The following is a 25,748-nucleotide window of genomic DNA, read 5'->3' as shown; positions in this document are numbered from 1 at the left end:
GTGCTCGAGGCTAACCAATTGATGTGCACCCTAATTCGCATCACACACCCTTCCACTGTTCCACATAAAATCTCTATGAGATCCCACGTCGGTTGGAAATGAGAACGAAGCATTTCTTATAAAAGTATGGAAACATCTCCATAGTAGATGAGTTTTGAAACCTTGAGACTGTCGGCGATACGTAACAGACTAAAGCGAACAATATTTTCGGACGGTGGGTTGGAGCCACCCATTATTGATCTAGTTTAACAATCAAAGGTAAGCCCGGGCATTGCTCCAACTCAACGACAAGACACCCTTTTTGTCTCCTACTTCATCATTTCCTAATCATATCTCACAAAAGAAAGTACAACCAGCAAAAACCCAGTTCAGTTTTGCAGACAAGAAAATGAACAACGACGTAGGCAAACAAAATTGACGAACCAACCACGACACAAAACAAAACCACCATAAGAACAGTACTCGACTTTGTTTCGAACCCAGCTGGTCCGTTTCCCTTAACATAACTATCGCCCACAAACTTCAACATCAATGCCTCACCCTGTTTGGGGAAGTGGACCCTATAATAATCATCATCAATACTTACCCTAATGCCTGCCATTTGAAAACCCTATTAAGGCAAAATCTATGCAAGCCCCCACACGGCTAACCCACAAGCCTGCCTGTGATTACACCACTTACCCACTTGGTTGGCTTCTGCATGTTGCATACACACATTCATTAATGGCTGTAGGGGTCCGAATTGTTTGATACCATTTGAGATGAAACGCATCTTCTCGCCTGTTGGGGGGTTCCTATCCCATATCATTCTTTGGGTTAGGTGACCCTATTGGGATCTTTACTTGAAAAAAAAAAAAGAAATTTTTAATGCACCTTTCGTGTCATATCGGTCTATCTATATCTATATCTATATAATTTTATTCCATTTGTATCCTTTTCAAGGGACACGCAAGTGAGCTCTCTTTTCGTTATGAATTTGACCTTGAAATGGCTAGATTGACGTGCGATTGTCACCATAGTTTTTAAGAGGATAAGATCACGAGAGCAATAGAATCTCCATCTGTATAGGTTGAGTCTAAAGAGTCTCGTACCAATAAAGATAACTGTCATCGTTTATATACTTACGATCATTTCATTCCTTAACATGTTGAGGATTGTCGGGAGAGGAGTCCCACGTCCCAAGGGGTTGATGATGGGTTTATAAGTAAGAAATTATTTTCATTGGAATGAGGCCTTTTAGGGGGAAGGCAAAAGCAAAGTCACGAGAGCTTATACTCAAAGTGGACTATATCATACTATCGTGGAGATTCGTGATTCTTGATATAGTATTAGAGTCATGCTCTTAACTTAGTCATGTCAATAAAATCTTCAAATGTCGAATAAAAAAGTTGGGTGCCTTGAAAAAGTAGTAAAAAATGATTTAAAGTGTCGAACAAAGGGTGTACTTTGTTCGAGGACTCCAGAGAAGGAGTTGAGTCTCGATTAAGGGGAGGTTGTTCGAGGGCTCCATAGGCTTCAGGGGATGCTCTATGATGTTCTTTGTTCAAGGTGAAGATTGTTATGATAGGAGTCTGGGAATGATCTTATACTCAAAGTGGACAAATATTATAGTATTATGGAGAGTCATGATTTCCAACCGTTATGACGCTACGGATAACGTTGATAATTGCAGGTTCAGTCTTCATTAATGAGTAAAATCAAATCAAATCAAATCGTTAAGATATTAGTAAGCGCTATGGATAATACTTAAGATATTAGTGAGTGCTCTCGAATTGCTAAGTGGTTAAAGAAAGCTGGTGACTTGGAAAGATAGTGACAAGTGGTGGGAACGATGGAGCTTCACATAGACACAGTAACGTGTAGCATTTGCAGCCTTAGAGGAGTGTGGTTTAAATGTGCATACGGTGTTCAAGCTGGAAATTATGCAACACAGCACAGAGAAAAGCAAAAAAAACATCTCTAGAAACGAAGAAAAACAACTTCGTACCTTAGCTGAATGGTGAAAGTTAAAGACAGAAGTGTCCATCCACTGAGCTGATAGTACATTATGGTGTCTGTCCCCTTCACTTCAGATTTTGTGTGAATTGGTTTGTGTCGGACGTGGGATTAGCTGTCCAAGTATTGTGTGAGTTCTAGCAACTGGCATTCCATTAATGCCATTTCAGGGCCCTTCACACCACAAAACTAAGCTGTTGTTTTGATATGAAATCATGAATTTGTCAGTTTTTGGTGAAACAATAGAACCTGAACCGACCCTCGACCAAGCCTCATATGCATTGTGTCACGGTCATGTTTGTCCAAGATGTGTTGCCTCTGACCGCATAACAAATATCCCTGTAACATCCCAACCCCACCGCTAGCAGATATTGTCATCTTTAAACTTTCACTTTCGAGCTTCCACTCCAAACTTTAAAACGCGTCTACCTTATAAAGGGTGTTTCGTTCTCCTCCCCAACCAATGTGAGATTCTCACACTCCCGGTCTTTCTTGTCTAGGACGTGTTGTCTATAGTTGCATGCCCTCTCCAAACCTTGTTTACATGCTTTCATTCTAGATACGTGAGTGTATGACCATTCACCAAAACCATATCTACATCCGTCAGGCCTAAAATACTCCAGAATGAGGAATATGGCTAGTTGTCAGTTCTTACTGCCTTGAGTTATATGCTATTTAAGTTGTGGTATTTCTTAATTTGCTTATAATCACATAACGTTACTCTCTTCAAATCGTTTTCAAATGTAATTCATCGCTCACGTTTTCTAACCTTTTATCGCAACGTGACTCGAGGCTTTAACATATGCCGACGTCGAATTTCTCATGGTCGAAACAAGTGTAGCACGATCGCTATCCCGTTATCACAAGAGTACGATTGTGACACGTGGCTTAATCTCATGCATACTCTACTTATACACCAATCATTCCCATCTCTTTCCCACTCATTTCTTCAACAAAGTTTTCAACTTTTTTTCATATCTTCAATTGGGTTTGGTCCATGGGAAGGGTGAGCTTGCCGCCACCTGTTTGTGATACAAATCTCTCGCAGAGAGTGTCTTTTGAGAGCAATAACCTCCGTGAAGCCTCTTTTTCTTCTTACTTGAACCATGCAGAGCAAGAATTTGTGCGAAAACTTGCTGAATCAACTCGAAATCGTTCCAATAATTCCACCATTACCACGACAGCTCAAGAACAAGATGAAGATCATATAGAAGTTTTTGGAGCAGAGAAGTATTTCAATGGCGGAATTAACAGCCCAGAGCCCATCAAATTCTGCCCTGAAAATAAAAAACAGAGCAAGAAGCCTAAAAGTTGCAGCTCAACTCGTTCTGAAGGGAGTTGGAATAGCCAAAATGGTTTGTTGCAGAATGTAAATAGAAAATCTTCCAAGGAAATTAAGAAGAAATCGTCACAATTGGCGAAGATTTTGCTGTATAAATGCTATTGCTGCAACAACAAGTCCGTGGAAGTGAAGAACAATGACAAATCGCCGCCGACCAAATCAGGGATAAATTTCACGTTTCCGAGCTCAATACCAGAGGCCACGAAGAACACGGCGCTGAAAATACAAATTCAAGGCCGGAAATCGATTGAGGTTTTTGGATCCCCAAATGTCGATGCTTTGAACATGAATCATTTGGAGAAGAGGCTGTCTGTAATGGCGTGGAACGACGTCGTTCCGAGAGTGAAGGCTTCTGATTCCGATCAAATCTACGACGAGGACGCCGGAAGTGATGCAAGTTCGGATCTTTTTGAGATTGAGAGCTTAACGGGGAACCCCAATTCGATTCTCACAAGACAGGGCTCTGATTGCTCTGATTGTGTAACACCCACCACGCCAAGCGAGGCGAGCATTGAGTGGAGTGTCACCACAGCCAGCGCCGCTGATTTCTCCGTCGTGTCGGACTACGATGAACGGCGGCTCTCCACCACCGCTGCAGCCTACATGACTAAATCCAGCTACGAGAGCGACGTGGAGAATATTCATTGGCGGCGTTCGAATCTTCTGATGGGTTGTAAGAATCAGAAAGCGGTGAGAGTGGCCGGAGATAAGTACGATTCTCCGGCGGAAGTTCGCCGGAGAACGGCGTCGTTTGGAAGGCTGATGAGGTTCGAAGCTGATACCAAAATTATGGGGTTTAGCTCGAATCAGAGATTTGCTTGTACGCTTCACTCATGAGATAATTGGGATTAGAGTTTAAAACATTCCCTAATTAAATGTTGTTTACATGTTTTAATTATTATTCATAATAAAGTGATAATTTTTAAGGGAATTTATATAATTTTATTATAGTTTCATTAGTTAAATTAATGATTAATTTTTTTTTTTTTTTTTTGCAGAATTAAAGGTTCCAATTTTTTCACAAAAATTAATAAAATGTTTAATATATTTAATTAAATGTTTGATAAAACTCTTTTACAAACGTATTATTTAATATATTTACATTTTAAAATGGTTAATTAAATTTTTCTATATTAAGAGCCCAATAAGAAATTAATAAACAATTTTAAAAAAAGAAAAAAATAAGGATAGATTTAATGTCAATAATTTGGGCTCAGATATGGCAGAAATTTATTATTAGTATTATTGTTATTAAAAGAATTTTTAAAAATTCTTAAATAAATAAAAAATTATTTTATTTAAGTTTTATAACAAAACAAAAGTATTTATAAATTTATTTTTTTTGAAAAATAAACGATTATCAGTAACGACTCATGCCCAAGATTCGAAACCTAGATTTGGCACCTGATGCCCTGACAGTACCTTATATCTCGTATAACATGGTTAAGTTACTTACTCCTCACTCGAATACTATTTCCACATACCAACATGAGTCCTTCGAGCAAGTTTTGTCCTAACTTACATCCTCGAAAAATTCCCAATACCTCATCCAACAAGCATGCTTAACCACAAAGTTCCTATGATTGAGCCACCGAGAAGGAAGGTGCACTTTGTTGGTATAGATGATGACTTTCAATTCTTTTAAGCCAAAATCACTCTCATCCATATGTGGTCTCAATTCATGTACCACTTCTTCACTGAGTAAGAACAAAACATGTTGGGAAGACTCGTGTTCACTCTTAAAAACAAAAGATAGGTAACGTGACCATGTTGCAAGGAAATACCGAAACCATTAGGTACTAAATTAAGATTCTAAATCCTGGGTATAACACGTTACATTATCAAAAAAATACTCCGGAGACTAGTTTATAATATCCAAAACCATATTATAAGAACATAAAAGAAAAGGTGTGGGTGAGTGGCTTGCATATCATTTGAATAATTGATTTCCTAAAGTAGGAGATAATGTTAAAAATTAGAGCATATCCAAAATAGAATGGATTCCATAGCTGTTGCCACATCAAGCATTTCATTACTGAAATAAAATAAGCGACGTGCAGCTTTGAGAAAGACCCCTCCGATAGGTCCAAACGTCCCTCGGGAATGATTTACAGATGGTCATTCATAGTTGGCCATCAACATTGTATACTGCTTCTGCATTAAAATATATATATATATATATATATATATAATGTTCATGACAATTCCAGGTCAGATACAGACAACAAAATATGATTCCTGCTATTAATCCAATGTTTGACCGACAGTTTGCCAAACTTTACCTGCTGTTATGTATAGTTTCAATGAAGCAACTGGACATTAAATAATACATTATCATATAGTTCCTATGTTTATGCATAAATTATATCATTGTCTTTGTTCTACTAATCATACCATGTGAACCAAATAAGTGCTAAATCTTCCTAGAAACAAAGTTTAGCCTAGATTTGCAGCTTCACCATATCAGAGCAATCTATTTCAGTAGAAGAAAGATAGTTCAGAATGCAGCTGGGAAAGGGATAAGTAACGTTTAACCAAATCCAAAGAAGGAAAAATCAGAGGTTCTCTGTTCACAAGGAGTAGGTACAAGAAAAAGAAAAGGTTCAAATCACAACACGAATCAGCTATGAAACGACGAGGAAATAATACTAACAAGAGTGTAAGACACGAGTAGGCGTATGATACAAATTTAGCAGTGTGGTGGCTGGCTAACAGTGAGAGAGATAGATAGGGGAAAAAAAAGTAACAGTGAGGAAAATAATATATGCTTGCTATGGAACAACTAATCTTCCTTAACTCGCGCTTCCGAACCAGCCCCGGCTCTCTTCTCTGAGTAAGGCATATAGGTCCCAAATATTCTATCCCACATAACAAAAAATGGCTGGGAGAAGTTATACTTACTGCCATATAGCTGATGGTGGAAATCATGATATGCAGAATTGTTTCTGAAGAACACATGGAAAGGGTTCCCGGGAATCCATAATCCACAATGGTCATCTACTGTTTTGATGGTGGCGAATGAAAAGAAAAAGATGGAGACTCGAGATGACATCCCAGAGACGAGGAAAGATAAAGCTCCACCGATTGTGTCGAGGAGAAGACCCTCCAATGGATGGTTGTATAAAGCTCCGAATGCAAAAGGTACAACCAACCGGTGATGATGGGAATGGATGTGCTTGTATAGGAACTTATTCTGATGCATGTATCTGTGAATGAAGTATTGCCAAGTGTCCAACACGAGCATCGCAACAATAAACTGAACGATGATTGTTAGCCAAGATTTTGGAGCTGTAGCAACCTCACCATCATTTCCAGTCACCTACGTGATAAGTTAAGAACAAACACAATTGTCAGCGACAGTCAATGCCAAATCAACTTTCCTATGCCAAATCGACTCAGCTGTGGTAAATAAAATGTACAACAAAAACGACACATTATGAGTTCTAAGTTTAGTGAACAAATTATATGTCCATTACATTAGACATTAGATGAAGATTGGTAAACGAATGGAACAAGTAATTGTCCAGCTTTCAAATAGAAATGATTGCATCCAGCATATCACAAATTAATTGCAGGATTTACAGCCTAATGTTCCTATTTTGGCATCATTCAAGAAAGTTCTTCAACCGCTTTATCTTCAGGTATGCATCGGTGGTCTTCTAACTCGAAAAACTGACCTCAACAAACCAATTTCTGTTTCTTGATTGTATTGGCTACAGCCTACAGGACACTTTCAGCCAGTACTGGAACAGTGAGAGAAATGTGTATTTAAGAAATGAGGGCCAAAATGCTACACTTAGGAAACTAATAATGGCGAACTGCAGAACAATAAGATACTCTCAATGTGAAGGGTTAGAATTTGAATAAGATACTCTCAATGTGAAGGGTTAGAATTTGACCATAGCGATCCCGAGTAATCATAGATGTAGTCCAGATACAAATTAAAGGGTGCAGAAAAGACCATGAGCCTAACAACTTAGACCAACAATGTCTTCGCTAAATGATATCTGTCCATACAGGCCGAATTTTTTAAGCGATTCCTTCTACTTTCAGTTCGCTTCTTTCTTTTCCCTCAACCACCCAAATCACAAGACATGAAGGGAAAGAGGATAAAAACTTAAGCACCATCAACCGCACATCCTAAGTATCAAATTTGGTGAAGACCCAATGGTTGAGTTTTTACAATTATATAGTTTCCTAAGAGACCACAGGTTAGACGAGCATTTCCAATAGAAAATGCTCATCTTACTTTATCTTACTTGACTTCTTTGTTTGGTTGTTGACTCGTGATCAATGGCTGGACCATGCTCTTGCCTTTAGACCCGCCCACTACCAACCTCAACATGTCGGGATATGCACACACCCACCTAGCACCCACTTCACTTACGCAATTAGTGTAGTGAAGAGCTACATGCATATAGAGCTAAAAGCACACCTCTCCTAAACCTGAACCTCGAAGTAGGAGGTTACTCGTTTTTTTTTTTAAGAATTGTGGAGTAGTTTGAGGATCATGGATGGAATATTTTCATGGAAAGTGACCTAACCAGGTGAAATAAAAAAAGATGATTCAGAAATAACAAAAGGAATTCTCAGAAAATAATACATCAACCAATCTTGGTCAGCAAGACTAGGAAGTACAAAGGTCCAACGCTCCACCTACTAATGCTGTCAGCTTGTAAAGTATAAAAGAACTGATGAAGTTTCAGATCAGTAATAAATTTCGCGCAGCTAAGCACTTGTACGATTACTTCTCAACAAAAACAATTGAAGTGACAGTCTTAAAGCATCAATAAATGGTGTCTACAAATCCATGAGAACTTAAAGCAAGTGGGGGACCGGGGGGGAGTTAACAAAATACAGCGATAAATACGCATCAAAGTGGACTCAGCGCCGCCTCTTTCAACTAATAACAGTCAATTGATTCAAACTTTATACAGGGGACATGACAAATTCACAAAACATAATCAAAATCATACACAGATTGAAATTAAATGAACTCGGAACTGACATCATGCAATGCGTACCTTAAACAAGAGGATCGCAACGATTGCCTGAATAGTCTGTTGAAGCAAAACGCCTCTGACCACAGTGCTCTTGGACACTACGTTCTTCTCTAGCTCATCTTCCTTAGAGTGCAACCGGTAGTTCTCAAATGAGCCCAGTAGAATATAAATCCCAGAATACAACCAGTAAACCACAATTGGCACAAAAGTACCCAACATTTGATCGGAGAATACAAAACCCATCTTGGAAAAGGAGCTAGAAGCAATCAAAGACTAAACTCCAATAGATGCCGGAAGTGCATTAGGACTCAAAACCCCAAATCGCAGCTCCCGAACAATTCTCCGGCAGACTGAGAAACAGCAGGAAGGGATTCCCAAATCCAATTCAGGAGAAGGGGGAAGAAGCTTCCCACACTAGCGTTTTCGGGAATGAAATGAAACAACAACACCGGAATCAACGAAGGAAGGAGGAAATGGAAAGGGGATTCAAGCTAGGGTTTGCAGACAAAACAAAGAGAAATCTGTGGAAGCAGTACGAATCCAGGAAGAGAGAGGATGGAGATCGAGAAGAATCAAACTACGTCGTTTCTTAAGATTCCCTTTCCAACACGAACTTGAGGAAATATCGTCGTGGAAGAGAAAGGGTTTGGAAGGCCATCCACGTGGCAGTCTGCCAACGAGTCAAAACAAGGCCCAGCATGATGTACGGCTGTGATTTAATGTTACGCCTCGTTTAATCCGTTACCTGCCCATTGTTTCAGTTTCTATATATTTCAAGCCCAAATGTCTCTCCGTTTTAAATTTTCCTTTTTAATTTAAACTAATAAAAATTAAACAAAGACAACTTGGAAATCGGTGCGACATCGAAGCCTAGAATTGACCAAACATATTTTAATTCATTTTATTTATTATATATTTATATTCAAACAACCACGTTTGAACCCGAAAAATTATTAATAATTTTATATAAAAATTTTAAATATGACCCTCAGAGTTTTAAAACGCTCTTATAATGAATGTTTTGCTCATCTTTTTATGTTAATTTGGACTGCTTCATTGCTTTATAGAGCCTTTTAGGTTACAGGTATCGCATATAAGAGAGACTTTATGAAACAAGTCGATGATTTTTTAGGATTTGTTAGCCCACTTTATGGCTTTACAGATAAATAATCCATAGGATCGAACAAGATTAAAGATGACTTTTTTGTCCTTATCTCTTCACCCCTGTTTCATTCACCGTAGAAATTCCTTGCCACGAGTTGCTCGAGTTCCTTCCCGATAGTTGATTGGGTTTCCTCCGTTATTATCATTATTATCATCATTATTATTATTTTATTATTTTTGGTATTATTATAATTTTCCATTATGAAGTTAAAAGAATATTGGGCCTTATTGGGCCTTATTGGGCCGAAGAGCAAAAATGGATATGAGCCCAAATTTGAAAATCAAACCGATTGGACCGAACCAAACCAATCAGTTCTCCTTATTAGAATTGGTTCGGTTTGGCTTTGTAAAAAATGAAACGGTTTGGTTCAAGATTGGGATCAATCCGAAGGGACTGAACCGACATCACCCAACCCTTAATCTCAAAGCCCAAACCAAAACGATTCACGGTTCGGTTTTAAATGCGTTGGTTCAGATCGGGGCTTACCGGTTCGACGTGAAGTGTAGTTTCGTATGCAAGCTGCGAGCTACGATTTTCGCTCTTTTCTGTTTGATTATTTTCCCCATCTAATCAAAATGAGGGAATGTTTCTCTTCAGAGCGTGCTCTGTTCGGTGGCGCCATGGTTAGCACATTTCCTCCTAGGTTCCAGGTTTGTCTTGTTCCATTGCTATTCTGTTAAAATTTACTGCCTATGTCTACAACTTGTATGTTAGGGAGAGGGCGAGGAAGTTACGTGCACAGTGTAATAATCGCACTTTCTTGACAGCTGACTTTGCGATTGTGCATCACTCACTTTCAACACCAAGTGAGTCAAGTTAATTTGTATTCGCGTTGCCTACGGCTGGACAACTTATGCTCCAGCCTTTGGCCCCATTTGATAAGGTAGTTTTAGTCTCACCTATGGCGGGGCAACTCATGCTCAAGTTTCTAGCCCTATATTGTTGAGAATTGTTGGGAGGGAGTCGCACGCTTGATTAATTTAGAGAATGATCAATTTAGAGAATGATCGTGGATTTATAAGTAAGGAAAATCAAAGCTATGAGAACTTATGCTCAAAATGGACAATACCGTACCATACCATTGTGGAGATATATGATTCCTAACACCTATGGCTGAGAAGCTTATGCTCAAACCAGAGAGATTTTTGAAAGCGGGTTATAAAAGCAAGGTTATATAACTAGTCACACTCCTACCGTAGTAAATTTTGAGGCAACTAGTCATACCCGTATGGTAAATTTTGAGGCGATACATGATTTTGCCGAGTAGTCATACAAACAGAAAATACAATACAACATTGAATGAAACAAAGGGTTCGGCATGACATGAGCATGCGGCCATAAGGAACACGCCTTGGACAAACATAACCGTGATAGATAAAAGACGTTATGTGATGAAATTTATAGCTCAAAAACTATTTCTATCATCTGTAGTAATTAGGAATTAGGATTACAATTTTGGATCTTTTTCAATAGAGGCGACTGTTGCTTGTTGTAGGAAATGGTCCATATATGGTTACAACTGCAGTTGGCCAAATGGTATGTATTGCTGCTGTGTGTGGTAGTCTATCGAGTACTTGAGAAACCTGTTCTTTCTAGTTTTCATGCTCAGTTACCCAACTTGCCTTAACCTACCTTTTCTTTTGGTGCCAACCCCATTTTCTTAATTCTTCACAAATCACAACCCAAATACAAAAAATTTGAAGCTAGCACAGTCTCACGGTCATGCTTGTCTAAGGCGTGTTGTTCATGGCCACACACTCGTTATATGTCGAACCCTTGTCTTGTATCACTTTATCTCTTTCCTTTACTGCTTTCATGATGTATAATTTCCTTCTTGCTCTTTCTAAGTATATGACGTTTCAACAAAATCTTGTCCACGTTTGGTAGACATGAAATTTCCCAGAATGTACTATAGGGAGATACGACCAGTCGACAACTCCTCTCATCTAAATCTTGTATGACCGTTCGACGAAATCATGTTTAGGCCTGTCTCACCTCAAAATGTACTATAAAAGGATGCGACTAGTTGTCATTTAAGCCGTTGTGTTGCGTTTTTGCTTGTATGCCATATAACATTGTCTTCAATTTCTCTCAATCTTGCTTTCAAAATCTCTCTATCTCCGTTTTCTAAAACGTTCTTAAATTGGGGCTAGAGACTTGAGCATACATTATCCAGCCGTAGATAACACGATCCTAAGTTAGCTTGACTCACTCAGTGCTGAGAGTGAGTGTCATCGCTGCTAAGAAAAGTATGATCGTGAGACGCAGCATGTCTTTCTTGTACCTGTCACTTGCAACTCTTATACCAATTATTGTGCTATATTTTTGTCATTGCAGTGCCTTGAGCGAAAGTGCTATCCCATCCGGATCCATAGAGGTATTCAAAGTTGCAGTCTCCAGCTTTAAAGTCTCAAACTGGAGCATTTTGGGCGCACCTGCCTAATCTATTCAAACAGGTAATACTCTCGCCCTTCATTTTTACTTCACTTCCATATGAAAGTAGCTAAGAAAGCTGAGTCAATTATGTCTGCTGTCTTCAATTGGTGCTTGTTTGTAGAGTGTATAGGGCTGTCTGTTGGGTTTTGATTCTTTTAGTTTGTGGGAAGGTCATGGTAGAAGTGAATAGCCAAGCCCATTTGAGAACTCCCCTTCAAGATGAACAAAATAGAACAAGCATTAGCCATTGTATATAAGGACCCCACATTTTGCTGGAGTCAATCACGTGGGAAACAAAGGGTTTGAACATTAAAGCATGAATGACTGACCATATTAGGTAGCCTAGTATGTGTTTTCACACATGTAGCAGTGGCCTTTTCTGGGAATATAAAAGAAATTATTGTGTAACCTTTTAATAATTGCGAAAGGAACAACTACCCTCTTTGAATTTACCTTTTTTTTTTATTGTTTTTCAAAATTTTTAGATCAGAATCTTAGAACTTCTGAAGACGGGTTTTGTGAACTTTTAAACTAAACTTGTAACAGCCTAAGTTCACCATTAGCAGATATTGTCTTTTTTGGGCTTTCTCTTCCGGGCTTCCCTTTAAGGTGTTGAAGCATGTTTGTTAGGGAGAGTCTTCCGCACCCTTATAAAGCTTCATTCTCCTCTCCAACAGATATGGAATCTCACAATCCACACTCTTCGAGGTCCAGCGTCCTCGCTGGTACTTGTTCCCCTCTCCGATCGATGTGGGACCCTCAATCTACCCTCCTTCAAGGCCCAATGTTCTCGCTGGCACACCGCTTGGTGTCCAACCCCCTTCGAGGTTCAACCTCCTCACTGGCACATCACCAGGTGTTTGGGTTCGATACCATTTATAACAGCTCAAGCCCACCGCTAGCAGATATTGTCCTCTTTGAATTTTCCTTCTAGGCTTCAACGTGTTTGCTAGGGAGAAGCTTCCATACCCTTATAAAGAATGTAAGGTAAGGCCCAGTGTCTTCGATACCTTATAACGTGATATCACTTTACCTACATGTAAGGTAAGGCCCAGTGTCTTCGTTGGCACACCATTTGGTGTCCAACCCCCTTCGAGGTTCAAGCTCCTCTCTGGCACATCGCCCAATGTCTGGGTTCAATACTATTTACCAGCCCAAGCCCACCACTAGAAAATATTGTTCTCTTTGGGTTTTTCCTTCTTGGCTTCCCCTTAAGGTTTTTAAACGTGTTTTCTAGGGAGAGACTTCCACACCCTTATAAAGAATGTTTCGTTATTTTCTCCAACCGACGTGGAATCTCATAAGCCACCCCCCATCCCCCCATTTGGAGCCCAACGTCCTTACTGCCACTTGTTCCTCTCTCCAATCGATGTGGGACTCCCAATCCACCCCCCTTCGAGGCCCAGCATCCTCGTTGACACACCCCCTAGCGTCCAACCCTCTTCGAGGTTCAACCTTCTCGCTGACACATCATCCAGCGTTTGACTCTAATATCATTTCTAATACCTCAATCTCACTACTACCATAGATTGTCCTCTTTAGGCTTTTCTTTCCGAGCTTCCCCTTAAGGTTTTAAAACGTGTTTGGTAGGAAGAAGTTTCTACACCCTTGAAACACAAGAATGTTTCGTATTCGTCTCCAACCGATATGGGATCCGACAAAACTAGCCGTTCTTATGAGTTGGTTTGTTAATTAATGTTTAATAATATGTATCCTCGGATGAAGAAAAGCAAATATGAAGAGAAAAAGTTGAATGCAAAAGCAGTTTAAGAGGGAAGATTAAAGGCCATAATTGTTATGATTACAGCACTCATCACCACAGCCCACGAAGGGTGTAGCTTGAGCGAGAGAGAGAGAAAGAGAGAGAGTGAGAGGGTGGGGTGGCAATGGAGGACATTCCATTTAAAGCCGAAGATGGGAGATGGGACCAATGCCTTCCCCATAAGTCCCATTATAACTCTACCCATGTGCCTTGCTTTGCCCCCTTCGCCCCCACGCACCCAATATGACTCACCATTTTCAGAAAGATTATCAAAATAATTCAAATTTGTTTTTATTACTTACACCCGAACATGCATGTCGGGAACAACAAACCTCCACATTAGTATGATAATGTACACTTTGAATGTAAGCTCTAATGACTTTGGCTCGTTGAATTTCTTTTACTGCCACCAATCACTTTTCACTGGTACGAAATCCTTCATTTTGAGTATGATTGTCTTTAGTTCCGCCCAAAAGAAACACTATATCAATGGAGATAATTATCTTCTATCTAACCTAAGTTCTTTGTCACTAAAACAGTTGAAGCTCACTGCTAGCAAATACTGTCCATTTTAGCCTATTACGTATCACCGTCAGCCTCACAGTTTTAAAACGTGTCTACTAGTGAGAGATTTTCACTTTATTCCCCTCTCCAACCAATCTGAGATTTGGGATCTCAAAGTCAATCCATAGATAAGTATTTGTTTTTACTTGTTACCAATATTAATATTTATAAGTATTTGTAAAAGATATCGATCGAGTCTCAATATAAATAGATATTTTCATCTTCAATTCCACATTAATCCTACTGTACGTTGACCCTCTACCAAAGATATTTCTTAAGAGTACACAACATGTCGGATGCACATTAATTAAAAAAAAAATTGGTAGTAACTCAAATCACGAGAGATGAACTAGAAAAACGAAGTCAATATTAGATGCATGAAACTCAATTTCAAAATTTTAAAAAAAAATCAAAACTAAAATTTTTTTATTTTATAGGTCGAACGTTCCTTAGTACCTATAATATTTGACTAAATCAATAGTCATTTTCATATAAAATACCAAAATTTTCAACGTAAATTAACTAGTTTCACATTGATTTATTAGATACGAAAAAAAAATGTTTGAATTTTCAAAACCGAAGATACAAATCATCAGCTGTCACCGATGATCAGCGCCACAAATATTGATTATATATAAGAGAAAAAGCATTTTTTTTTAATATTTTCATTATATATTTTGATTAAATTAATAAAACAATGATGTTGATGTACATTAAAAAAAATAATAAAAACAAGCTTTTGAATTTGTGGCCCTTAATAGGCTGCTAGCCTGTCATTCCAATTCGTGTCATAATATATGTAAAAGCAATAATCATATGCTAAATATTCCCCTAATCATAGTTACGAATATCTAAATTGATACTTATATATATATATATATATATATATATATATATATATATATATATATAAATAAATAAAAGGAAATTGACTTGACCAAAAACAGTACGAAAATGAAATATTTATGGCCTGTTAACAACTAACATTCCCACAAAATTTAAATGAATTATTTAATTTTTTGGGATGAATAATTCATGTAAGGTAAGGCATCGTGTTCAAGATATTTAGATGTGCAACATTACACGTGATATCACTTTGAGCTACTCTCTCCAGCTGCCCTCTTGCCTGTCAACTTCACTGCATTATTATCCCACTTTCCCATTTTATTACTTCTTTCTCATCTACTTATTGCCCTTCTTTTTTACCCTCCAAATTTTACCCCTCAACACGAGTTTGAGTCGTTTTAGTAGGTATAGATCGGTAAAAGATTTTAACTTTTGACTCTTTGATCGGTGGTGGTCCTCATGTATCAACAATTTTGAGACGGTTTAGCAGGTATAGATAGGTGAAAGATTTGAACTTTAGATACTTTGATCTGGGTGGTCCTCATGTAGCAACGATTTTGAGTCGTTTTAGCAAGTATAGACGGGTGAAAGATTTGAACTTTAGACCCTTTGATCGGGGTGGTCCTCATGTAGCAACGATTTTGAGTTGTTTTAGCAAGTATAGAGTGTGGAAAGATTTAAACTTTTGACCCTTTGATCGGTGGTGGTCCTCGTGTAGCAACGATTTTGAGTCGTTTTAGTAGGTATAGAAGGGTGAAAGATTTGAACTTTAGACCCTTTGATCAGGATGGTCCTCATGTAGCAATGATTTTGAGTCGGTGTAGCAGGTACAGATAGGTGAAAGATTTGAACTTTTTACCCTTTAATCGGTGGTGGTATGTATGACCTAGTTGAACCAAACATGTCATGTTAGTTGATCATGGGGGAAAGATTTGAACTTTTGACCCTTTGATCAGTGGTGGTATGTTTGAACTAGTTGAACCAAACATGTCATGTTAGTTGATCATGGGTGAAAGATTTGAACTTTTGCCCCTTTAGTGGTATGTTTGAACTAGTTAAACCAAACATGTCATGTTAGTTGATCCGGGGTGAAAATTTTGAACTTTTGACCCTTTGATCGGTGGTGGTATCTTTGAACTAGTTGAACCAAACATATCATGTTAGTTGATCCTGGGTGAAAATTTTGAACTTTTGACTCTACGAACGGTAGTGGTATGTTTGAACCAACCATGTCACGTCAATTGATCGTGGGTCAATGCATAATTTTTCCTAGAAAAGAGATGCTCTTCTTTACACATCGTTGTAATGAGTGTCGATTAGGATAGATTAAAAAAAAAGAAAAGGAAAAGGAAAAGGTAAAAAATGTGTTAGGAGAAGGCAGCTTTATGAAGAAAAAGGAAAAAGAAAGGTGTTGTGAGGCAGAAATTAATATGAGGGAGGAAGAGGTAGCTGGTTTTTTCACAGACAGCATGATTGTGATGAGTCCTTTTTAGGTTTGTATCCACACCCAACGTGATTATGTCGTTGCCTATAGTGACAATGCATGAGACAAACCCTTTTGGTGTTAATGCCCCAAATTATAATAAAAATCATATCTTTCTTGTTCAACCACTCCAAAACCCTTCTGCAAAGTACACTACAACTTACAACAACACTAACAAAACCAAACCAAACCATGTTCCTTAATATTAGCAAACTGTCTCTAACATAACCCACTTGCTCCTTTCTTCTTCCCATGGATTATCCTTAATGGAAGTTGTTTAATCTTATGATTAGTCTCTTAAATTGACTTGCTCATCATTTGAGTTGCTTATCATTCATTCATTGCTAGTTGTTGGAATGTTATATTATCATGTCACACTTCCTTTCTTTTGTTGTTGTTTTTTTTTTTTTTTTCCTTTATGGTGTCTCCTTTTTATGTTACATTTTAGAATATTAGTCACATGGGTCTTTGCCCTTAGTGTGCTTTTGGTGTTGGATCGAATTCTGCGTCGGCTTTTCTCTCGCACACGATTCTTCTATCTTGTAACAAATAGTCTAACCAATGTGGGATCTCACAATCCTCCCTCTTAGGGGCATAGCGTTCATGCTTTGTTCCTTTCTCTAACCGATATGAGATCTCACAATCCATCGACCCCCCTTAAGGGTCCAACGTTCTCACTGACACACCGCCCAGTGTCTAATTCTGATACCATTTGTAAAAGTCTAAACTCACGCTAACAAGGGAGAAGTTTCCATATCCTTATAAGAAATGCTTTGTTCCTTTCTCTAACCGATGTGAGATCTCACAATCCATCGACCCCCCTTAAGGGTCCAACGTTCTCACTGACACACCGCCCAGTGTCTAATTCTGATACCATTTGTAAAAGTCTAAACTCACGCTAACAAGGGAGAAGTTTCCATATCCTTATAAGAAATGTTTTGTTCCTTTCTCTAACCGATGTGAGATCTCACAATCCATCGACCCCCCTTAAGGGTCCAACGTTCTCACTGACACACCGCCCAGTGTCTAATTCTGTTACCATTTGTAAAAGTCTAAACTCACTGCTAACAAGGGAGAAGTTTTCATATCCTTATAAGAAATGCTTTGTTCCTTTCTCTAACCGATATGAGATCTCACAATCCATCGACCCCCCTTAAGGGTCCAACATCCTCACTGACACACCGCCCCGTGTCTAATTCTGATACCATATGTAATAGTCTAAACTCACTGCTAACAGGGGAGAAGTTTCCATATCCTTATAAGAAATGCTTTGTTCCTTTCTCTAACCAATGTGAGATCTCACAATCCATCGACCCCCCTGAAGGGTCCTACGTTCTCACTGACACACCGCTCAGTGTCTAATTCTGATACCATTTATAAAAGTCTAAACTCACTGCTAACAGGTGAGAAGTTTCCATATCCTTATAAGAATGTTTTGTTCCCCTCTATAGCCGACGTGGTATCTCACAATCCACTCCCTTAGGGTCCCAACGTTCTCACTGGCACACTGCCCGATGTCTAGCTCTGATACCATTTGTAAAAGACCAAACCTACCACTAGAAGATATTGTCTGCTTTGGCCTGTTACGTATTGCTATCAGTCTCACGGTTTTAAAACGCGTCTGTTAGAGAGAGATTTACGTATGTAAGCGGGTGGAATCTTAGCTTTTATATTTTGTATTTGGTTGGAAATGTAATCTCAAGAGATCTATGGGAAGATACTGTTAGAACAGTGATTAAAAAACTGAATAAAGCTGATGTATCTGAATTCAAACTGAAATATATTCAAAGCTGCAGATCAATATGCATAGTACAAAGGAAAGGAAAGAGAAGAAGTGTTCTGCCCAAGAACTCTGCTGACTTTGGTGTGATTTTCAAATTGGGATATATTGAATTACACCAACAACATGACAAAAACTAAACTACAATTCATTCAAAATCTAAACACTTTGCACGTAAAGCATTTAAGATATTTCTAAGGACCACACTTCACATAACATTAACTCTTCAACGCAACGCACTGCCTCGCTTGCAAGATAGGGACCTCAAAATTTGCTCATCTCTTCAACAAGCAACCACCAGTAATAGTTGAGCTTCATTCAGTTTGTCCACTGACTGATATGGGAATCCTAAGTAATATCACAACCTCCACCCTTACACACCATTCGGTGTCTAGCTCTAATATCATTTCTAACAACTCAAGCCCACTGCTAGCAGATATTGTTCACTTTGGCCTGTTATGTATCGAGGTTTCGACCCCTTATAAGGAATGCTCGTTCCCATTTCCAATTGATGTGGGATCTCACAATTCACCCCCTTGGGAGCCAACGTTCTCTTCGGCATACCACTTAGTATCTGACTTTGATACCATTTGTCCACTTTGACATGTTACGTATCGCCATCAGTCTCACAATTGTAAAACGCATCTAGTAGGGAGAGGTTTTCACTCCCTTATAAGGAATGTTTTGTTCCTCTCTTCAACTGATGTGGGATTTCACAATTCACCCTCTTCGGAGCCAGCGTTCTCGCCGGCATACCACTCGGTATCTGACTCTGATACCATTTGTCCACTTTGACTTGTTACGTATCACGGTCAGCCTCACGGTTTTAAAACGTGTCTACTAGAGAGAGGTTTCCACTCCCTTGTAAGCAATGTTTTGTTCCTCTCTCCAACCGATGTGGGATCTCACAATCTCTACCCCATTGGGGGCTCAGCATACTCAGTGTCTGGCTCTATACCATTTGTAACAACCTACGCTCATCACTAGCAGATATTTTTCGCTTTGACCCGTCACGTATCACCATCAACCTCACGGTTTTAAGACGTCTCAAACTTTGATTCATTGAAAAGTGTTTTACTTAAAATAGAGGTGAAGAGTAGTACAAATAATGTCATCCTAAAAATGAAGTGTTAATGGAAAAAAGGATTGTGAAGAGTGAAAACCCTCCATCGAATCACTTAAAAAGAAGAAGGCAAATTGGATGGTGGAGAGATGAGTGAGAGAAAAGCCGAGTTTACGTATGGCTCAAAAGTAAAGATAGAAAATTTATTGAACAAAAACAGCAATAATAAGAAAAGGTAAAGGATTATCCTGTCCCATCCCCTTTCGATTCAACTCCATGCACTTTCTTTGATTCCCCAAACAATGTTACTGCCACTTCTTAATGAATCACTAAATATACTCTCGACCCGTCCCCTCGTGGCCCCTCGTGTCTACTCCTTTTAAGGCTCTGATATCATTTGTAATATCTCAAGCTCACTGTTAGCAGTGTCGGGCTAAGAGAAAGAGGGGACGGGGGAAATACGAGAAAGGTGAAGCCCTTGAGAGGCAAAGTGAAAAGGGAAAAGGGTGTCAATTGCAAATTATGTCAATGATGATAGGAATGATATGGGAGCCACATGCATCATGTTATTTAGATAATTCATGACCTTCCTTTTAACAGTCACTCTCTCTATCTCTATCTCTATCTCTATCTCTCTCTAGTATTATTAGTTTTTTGACTTGCCTGTTTGTAGGACCCATCCCACTATATCCTTATGTCTTCATATTAACTATGATCTCCAAGAATCAACATTCAATCCTACCTAATCCTTTTCCATTACACCCGGTTTTCGTGTTCACGTATCAAACGGTTGAGAGGAAGATCATGAGTTTAAATTGGATTTGACCCTCTTCACCCGAGGTGGAATCCACCCCTTAGAAGTTTCATTCCCCTCCCCAACCAATATGGGATCCACCATCCAACTCTCTTGGGAGCCCACTGTTCTTGTTGGCACACCGCTCAGTGTTTAGCTTTGATATCATTTGTAACATCATTAATCTCACGATTTTAAAACGACTCTACCAAAAAGAGGTTTCCACGCGCTTATAAGGAAAGCTCTGTTCGCCTCTCAAAGAGTTGATCCAAACGTAGTCTAATGCATAAGACACGTAAGAAATATTATCTACACTAAAAGTAAAGTTACGGGAACTTATGCTCAAAATAGACAATATCATATGATTGTGGAGTGTCGTGATTGGTGAGACAGAAATCCCACTTATTATTTTTGTTGCTTAAAGCTTGCCCACTTCCCATATCTTCTCTCTCTTTCTTTCTTACTCTTGTATGGATGAAAAAGGAGGAAACTTTGAGACACCCACACACACACAAAGCTCTGCCAGCTCCCATCTGAAAGGAATTCCATGCTGCTCCACAAATACATGAGAGAGAGAGAGATGAGAGAGAGAGAAAGAGACCCAGTAGGCCATTATGTGATATGATCTAAGGGTCAGCTACAGATGTACTGGTAGCCAAAAAAAAGAGACAAACAGTCTACGCTTATGATCATGGATGCTGAAAATGGGATCCGAAGACCTAATTTTCCATTACAATTGTTGGAGAAAAAAGAAGAACACCACCCTTGTTCCACCTCCGCCAACAACGGAACATCAACCACTACTCCAATTCTTCAATCCTCTTCTTCTTCTTCACCCAACAAGCCACCTCCCAAAAGGGCCACCACCAAAGATCGCCACACCAAAGTCGACGGCCGCGGTCGCCGTATTCGTATGCCTGCTCTTTGCGCTGCTAGGGTTTTTCAGCTCACTAGAGAACTCGGCCACAAGTCCGACGGCGAAACAATTGAGTGGCTTCTACAGCAAGCCGAGCCCGCCGTAATTGCCGCTACCGGAACCGGTACAATTCCGGCGAATTTCACTTCACTAAATATTTCCCTTCGTAGCTCCGGCTCCACCATCTCCGCTCCTTCTCACTTCCGAACGAGCTATTTCAACCCGACCCAATTCGCCGTTAGAACAAGATCCGATCTTTGGGATCGGAGTAACGCTCTCGTGGATGATTCTTCTACATTCTTGAATTTCAACTCTTCGAACTATGTCAAGCATGATCAGGGTGGAATTGATTTGACTGAGGCGGGAAAAAAACGGCGGCCGGAGCAGTCGGAATCTTCATCGGAAAATCCAATCGGAAATTATTTAGTTCAATCGAATTCCGGGTCGATTCCAGCGAGTCACGGCACGGCGGTGCCAACGACATTTTGGATGATGACGAATCCGAGTAATCCAGCGAGTGATCCGATGTGGACATTCCCGTCGATGAGTAGCAGCAGTATGTTCAGAGGAGCAGCTGCAGCTAGTGGCAGTGGCGGGTTTCATTTCATGAATCTTCCACCGCCAATGGCTCTTTTGCCAACTGCCCAACCGCTGGGCTCCGGGATCGGTGGCAGTGGCGGCGGTCCAGCCACCGACACCCACTTGGGGATGTTAGCAGCGCTGAGTGCTTATAGAACGATGCCGGGATTGTCAGTGTCAGAGTCTCCGACAAGAGGAGTGGCGGCTGTTCATCAAAGTGGGAATGAAGCTCATGATTCCACTTCAAATCGCGATCAATCTTAGACCCACAAGACATCTCAAAAAAACATGTATGCTTGCTTTTTTTCAATCCTAATACATACTTTTTTCTTTAATTTCTTTCTTTTAGTGATTGATTTTCTGAGTAAATACACCAAAAAAAAAAGAGTGATAGTTGTTTATTGCGGTTTGTGTGTATGAGTTTTCATTAAAACTGCAATGTTCTTTAGTATCATAGTAGCTGCGATGGATTTGGTAAGCAATTAAGGCTTTTTTGATTACCAAAAACAAGGCTTGGATTTGGCTTGTGTTCCCCCCGCCGGCATCTGCCTATGTTTTCATCATATAAATGAATATCAACCAAGTGAGTATGTTCGGTTTTTGAATGTTATATCTATCTCTCTATCTATCTATTTTTTTATCATGTGGAGAATTTTAAGTTCCGATATCTTTCTACATCTGGGTTTTTCGTATTTTTTAGGCATGAATTAGTCTAAATGCTCGTTGGGAATGGATACACTGTTCTGACATGGATGTATGGTTGATAAGAAAGTAATGATCGTATTGATTTGGAGTTTTTTGAATGTGGTAAAATTAAGAAAGGAGGGAGCAATGAGTTGTAGACGGGAAGGATAATGTTGGGATTTTGAAGTTTTTCTATTTAACGGGCTACCTCTTTGTCAAATCACTTCTTGTTCGGACTCTTCTTCTTTATTAGAAATGATATGTTTGTCCCGAAATGACCTAGTCCAATAGGGAAATCCCAATTCATTAAACATTTCGATACAATCAAATAGAAAGTCTTCAAGGCGTCATATTCTAAGAGCCCAAACTATGTGATTGAATAACTCCTCCTCTATGTGTTGCGGGTCAGGTCGTGGACTTCTTCCCATTCTTCAAACTTCAATTCGTATTGTTCATAAAAAATCTATGATCAACGATAGAACAAAACCCATTTTATATCATATCTAAGTGATTCTTTCGTAAAAATATTAACTTTATAAGCTATTACTATACTTCACCTATCATTTTTATGCCCTAATCAGTGTCATCCTATCGATTTGATACTCGCTTACGTATATTTAGTATCATCGTCACCACATATTTTTCATCACTAAATCTCGTTGACTATTGACCAAACAAAGATATTTCCATATTGCTCTCAAATTGTCGTAGATAAAAACAAGCATTTATTCACCAACTAAACTATCAAACCAATTAAATAGATAGAACAACGAATCGAACCACTGCAATGATATGATATTGTCACGAACTTGAAAGCCAATGGGTGAGTGGTAAGAGTGTATGTTGGCGCACCCACTGAAAATCGGTGCCTCTTTTCTCGTGTACCATAATTCTCGGACAATTAGCCCTACTGTCAAAAACACCTTTTTGACAAACTTTACTCCTACGCCTTTCTCTATCCATCAGCCTCCCCTTTATTTCCACACCCTTTTCTTCCACACCAAACAAACCTAGTTTCAATTTTGCAGGTCATGGGTTCGGGGAACTTTCTTCAAGTTGTGGCCAACAACTTCGATGTTCTTGCTCTGTAATCCTTCTACTTCCTTCCATTGCTTTCAAAATTTGCCCTTTCTTTAACTTGTTTTGATCTCTGGCTTTCAACTTTGCAGGCCAGTGGTTTGTCTGGTGTATCCACTGTAAGTCACCAATGGGTTTGTAACTTTGTATTAACCTTATTTGAATTCACAGCTACAATGGATTGTTTTTGTTTGATAATAGTTACGCTTCGATCAAGGCTATCGAGACGAAGTCAATTGTGGACGACCAGCAATGGCTCACTTACTGGGTTTTGTACTCACTCATGACTCTCTTCGAGCTCACGTTTGCCAAAGTTTTAGAAGTGTAAGTAGGCAGTAGGCTGGCTCTGTTAAGATTGTTGGGAGGGAGTCTCACGTTGACTAATTTAGGAAATGATCATGAGTTTTATAAGTAATACATCTCTGTTGGTATGATGTGTTTTGGAGAAGCTCAATGTAAAGCCACGAGAGCTTATGCTCAAAATGGACAATATCATGCCATTGTGGAGATCTGTGATTTCTAACATGGTATCAGAGTCATGCCATTAACTTACTCATATGTCAATAGAATCCTCAAATGTCGAACAAAGAAGTTGTAACGACCCAAACCCACCACTAGCAAATATTGTTCTCTTTGGATTTTCTCTTTTCGGCTTCCGCTCAAGGTTTTTAAAATGTGTTTGGTAGTGAGAGGTTTTCACACCCTTATAAAGGATGTTTCGTACTCCTCCCCAACTAATGTGGGATCTCACAGAAGTTGTGAGCCTTGAACGTGTAGTCAAAAGTGACTCAAGTGTCGAACAAATTGTGTATTTTGTTCGAGAACTTTAGAGAAGGAGTCAAGCCTCGATGAAAGGGAGGCTGTTCGAGGGCTACAATATAGAGCCTCTCATAGGCCTCAGGAGAGGCTCTATAGTGTACTTTTTTCGAAAACTCCAGAGAAGGAGTCAAGTCTCAATTAAGGGGAGGCTGTTCGAGGGCTCCACCATAAGCCTCAGGAGAGGCTCTTTAGTGTACTTTGTTCGAGAGGAGAATTGTTGGGAGAGAGTCCCACAATAGCTAATTTAGAAAATAATCATGGGTTTATAAGTAAAAACTACGTCTCCATTGGTACGAGGCCTTTTGGGGAAGTCCAAAACAAAGCAATGAACGCTTAAGTTCAAAATAGACAATATCATACCGTTACGAAGAGTCATGGTTCCTAACAGGTTGATTCTTGTTCCAGGGTTGCGGTTTGGCCATACGTGAAGCTGATAATAATGAGCTGGTTGGTGCTACCACACTTCAATGGAGCAGCCCACGTTTACAAGAACTTCATTAGGCCATACTATATGAACCCACAAACTTCGACGCTATGGTATATCCCTCAAAAGGCCAAAGAAATTTTCAGTGCCCCAGATGATGTTTTAACTGCAGCTGAGAAGTACATGGAACAACATGGAACTGAAGCTTTTGAAAGGCTTATGCACAAGGTTTGTTCATGCATTTACTTAACATATTACCAATGGAGTTTGATCCTGACACGTGATTTGTTTGCCAAATTAGCAGCAGGCTGAAAGAGATAGGCCGAGGAGGAACAACAATTACATGATATTCGATGATGATTACGTATATTGATTGAATTGTGTACTTGTAACTCGCTGATGGATGATGTGTAAGAGGATGGTTTATGCATAACTTTATGAACTTGCAAGATCATGTCCCCAATTCTAGCTCAGTATTGATCTCATTTTCATTACTTTACTCTCAAAAACTATAAAGATTCGATTCATAATAGAAATGTCATCGGGACGGGGACTCATCCCCATCTCCATGAGACATTAAACTCGTTGTAACTTGAACTTGAAGACTTGAATTCATTGAAGAAACCTGAAAACATAAAGCCCATTTGAACTTGAAGGCTTACTCGCTCCGAGTATGTTAAGAATGAAAAATAGAAATAGAATTGGGATCGAAAGTCTGAATACTTTTGTGTTAAAATGAAAAATAGAAATAGAATTGGGATTGAAAGTCTGATATTCTGATTATAACTGTTTAAATAGGATACAAATTATCAACTAATACCCAGAGAAAAAATATATAACTAACTAAATCTTGTATATAAGATAAAATATATTGCTAATCAAATCTGAGATAAAATATACTACTAATAATTCCCACAATAAAAAAAATATTAACTGATATATAAGATACTCAATAATTAATTATTAAAATATATTCTCCAAATATCATATTTAATAGAGTCAATAAATTGGTCAGGG

General features: G+C 39.1%; 4 protein-coding genes and 1 long non-coding RNA gene across 7 annotated transcripts; 4 read left to right on the top strand and 1 right to left on the bottom strand.

Annotated features, from left to right (window-relative positions):
- Positions 1 to 2,782: 2,782 nt before the first annotated feature.
- Positions 2,783 to 4,263, top strand: LOC111802323 (protein PHYTOCHROME KINASE SUBSTRATE 1-like). The gene has a single exon (XM_023686643.1). The coding sequence runs from the start codon at positions 2,993 to 2,995 to the stop codon at positions 4,172 to 4,174; it is 1,182 nt and encodes a 393-aa protein (XP_023542411.1). The 5' UTR covers positions 2,783 to 2,992; the 3' UTR covers positions 4,175 to 4,263.
- A 993-nt stretch (positions 4,264 to 5,256) lies between these two features.
- Positions 5,257 to 8,946, bottom strand: LOC111802313 (sphinganine C4-monooxygenase 2-like). 2 transcript variants are annotated; one of them, XM_023686627.1, is made up of 3 exons: positions 8,362 to 8,946; positions 6,239 to 6,656; positions 5,257 to 5,491 (listed from the first exon to the last, which is right to left on the bottom strand). In XM_023686627.1, exons 1-3 carry the CDS (start codon positions 8,581 to 8,583, stop codon positions 5,460 to 5,462), a joined length of 672 nt encoding a protein of 223 aa, XP_023542395.1. In that variant the 5' UTR covers positions 8,584 to 8,946; the 3' UTR covers positions 5,257 to 5,459. The 2 variants fall into 2 exon arrangements, with proteins under 2 accessions (XP_023542395.1, XP_023542394.1); XM_023686626.1 differs by lacking the exon at positions 5,257 to 5,491 and having other exon boundaries at positions 5,841 to 6,656.
- A 1,128-nt stretch (positions 8,947 to 10,074) lies between these two features.
- LOC111802624 lies at positions 10,075 to 14,097 on the top strand. The gene is made up of 3 exons (XR_002816273.1): positions 10,075 to 10,155; positions 11,843 to 11,961; positions 13,749 to 14,097. It is a non-coding gene; the product is annotated as an uncharacterized LOC111802624 (long non-coding RNA).
- A 6,577-nt stretch (positions 14,098 to 20,674) lies between these two features.
- On the top strand, positions 20,675 to 22,337 carry LOC111801470 (transcription factor TCP15-like). The gene has a single exon (XM_023685480.1). The coding sequence runs from the start codon at positions 20,918 to 20,920 to the stop codon at positions 21,989 to 21,991; it is 1,074 nt and encodes a 357-aa protein (XP_023541248.1). The 5' UTR covers positions 20,675 to 20,917; the 3' UTR covers positions 21,992 to 22,337.
- Positions 22,338 to 23,298: 961 nt separating this feature from the next.
- LOC111802362 (HVA22-like protein c) lies at positions 23,299 to 25,185 on the top strand. 2 transcript variants are annotated; one of them, XM_023686696.1, is made up of 5 exons: positions 23,299 to 23,498; positions 23,581 to 23,607; positions 23,690 to 23,812; positions 24,713 to 24,959; positions 25,033 to 25,185. In XM_023686696.1, the coding sequence occupies exons 1-5, from the start codon at positions 23,443 to 23,445 to the stop codon at positions 25,102 to 25,104; spliced, it is 525 nt and encodes a 174-aa protein (XP_023542464.1). In that variant the 5' UTR covers positions 23,299 to 23,442; the 3' UTR covers positions 25,105 to 25,185. The 2 variants fall into 2 exon arrangements, with proteins under 2 accessions (XP_023542464.1, XP_023542465.1); XM_023686697.1 differs by having other exon boundaries at positions 23,302 to 23,498; positions 25,036 to 25,185.
- The last annotated feature ends 563 nt before the right edge of the window (positions 25,186 to 25,748 follow it).

The sequence above is a fragment of the Cucurbita pepo genome, chromosome LG09, assembly GCF_002806865.2.
Source record: "Cucurbita pepo subsp. pepo cultivar mu-cu-16 chromosome LG09, ASM280686v2, whole genome shotgun sequence".
In the NCBI taxonomy this organism is placed as follows: domain Eukaryota; kingdom Viridiplantae; phylum Streptophyta; class Magnoliopsida; order Cucurbitales; family Cucurbitaceae; genus Cucurbita; species Cucurbita pepo.
The sequence above is the reverse complement of the archived record's forward strand: the minus strand, read 5'-3'. Positions and strand labels throughout refer to the sequence as shown.

Bases quoted from the DNA above. Each gene is read 5' to 3' on its own strand.
- LOC111802323 (XM_023686643.1), top strand. From the start codon at position 2,993: ATGGGAAGGGTGAGCTTGCCGCCACCTGTTTGTGATACAAATCTCTCG.
- LOC111802313 (XM_023686626.1), bottom strand. From the start codon at position 8,583: ATGGGTTTTGTATTCTCCGATCAAATGTTGGGTACTTTTGTGCCAATT. The intron at 6,657-8,361 runs GTACGCATTGCA...CTTATCACGTAG, and splicing joins TTGCGATCCTCTTGTTTAAG to GTGACTGGAAATGATGGTGA.
- LOC111801470 (XM_023685480.1), top strand. From the start codon at position 20,918: ATGATCATGGATGCTGAAAATGGGATCCGAAGACCTAATTTTCCATTA.
- LOC111802362 (XM_023686696.1), top strand. From the start codon at position 23,443: ATGGGTTCGGGGAACTTTCTTCAAGTTGTGGCCAACAACTTCGATGTT. The intron at 23,499-23,580 runs GTAATCCTTCTA...TCAACTTTGCAG, and splicing joins AACTTCGATGTTCTTGCTCT to GCCAGTGGTTTGTCTGGTGT. The intron at 23,813-24,712 runs GTAAGTAGGCAG...TTCTTGTTCCAG, and splicing joins TTTGCCAAAGTTTTAGAAGT to GGTTGCGGTTTGGCCATACG.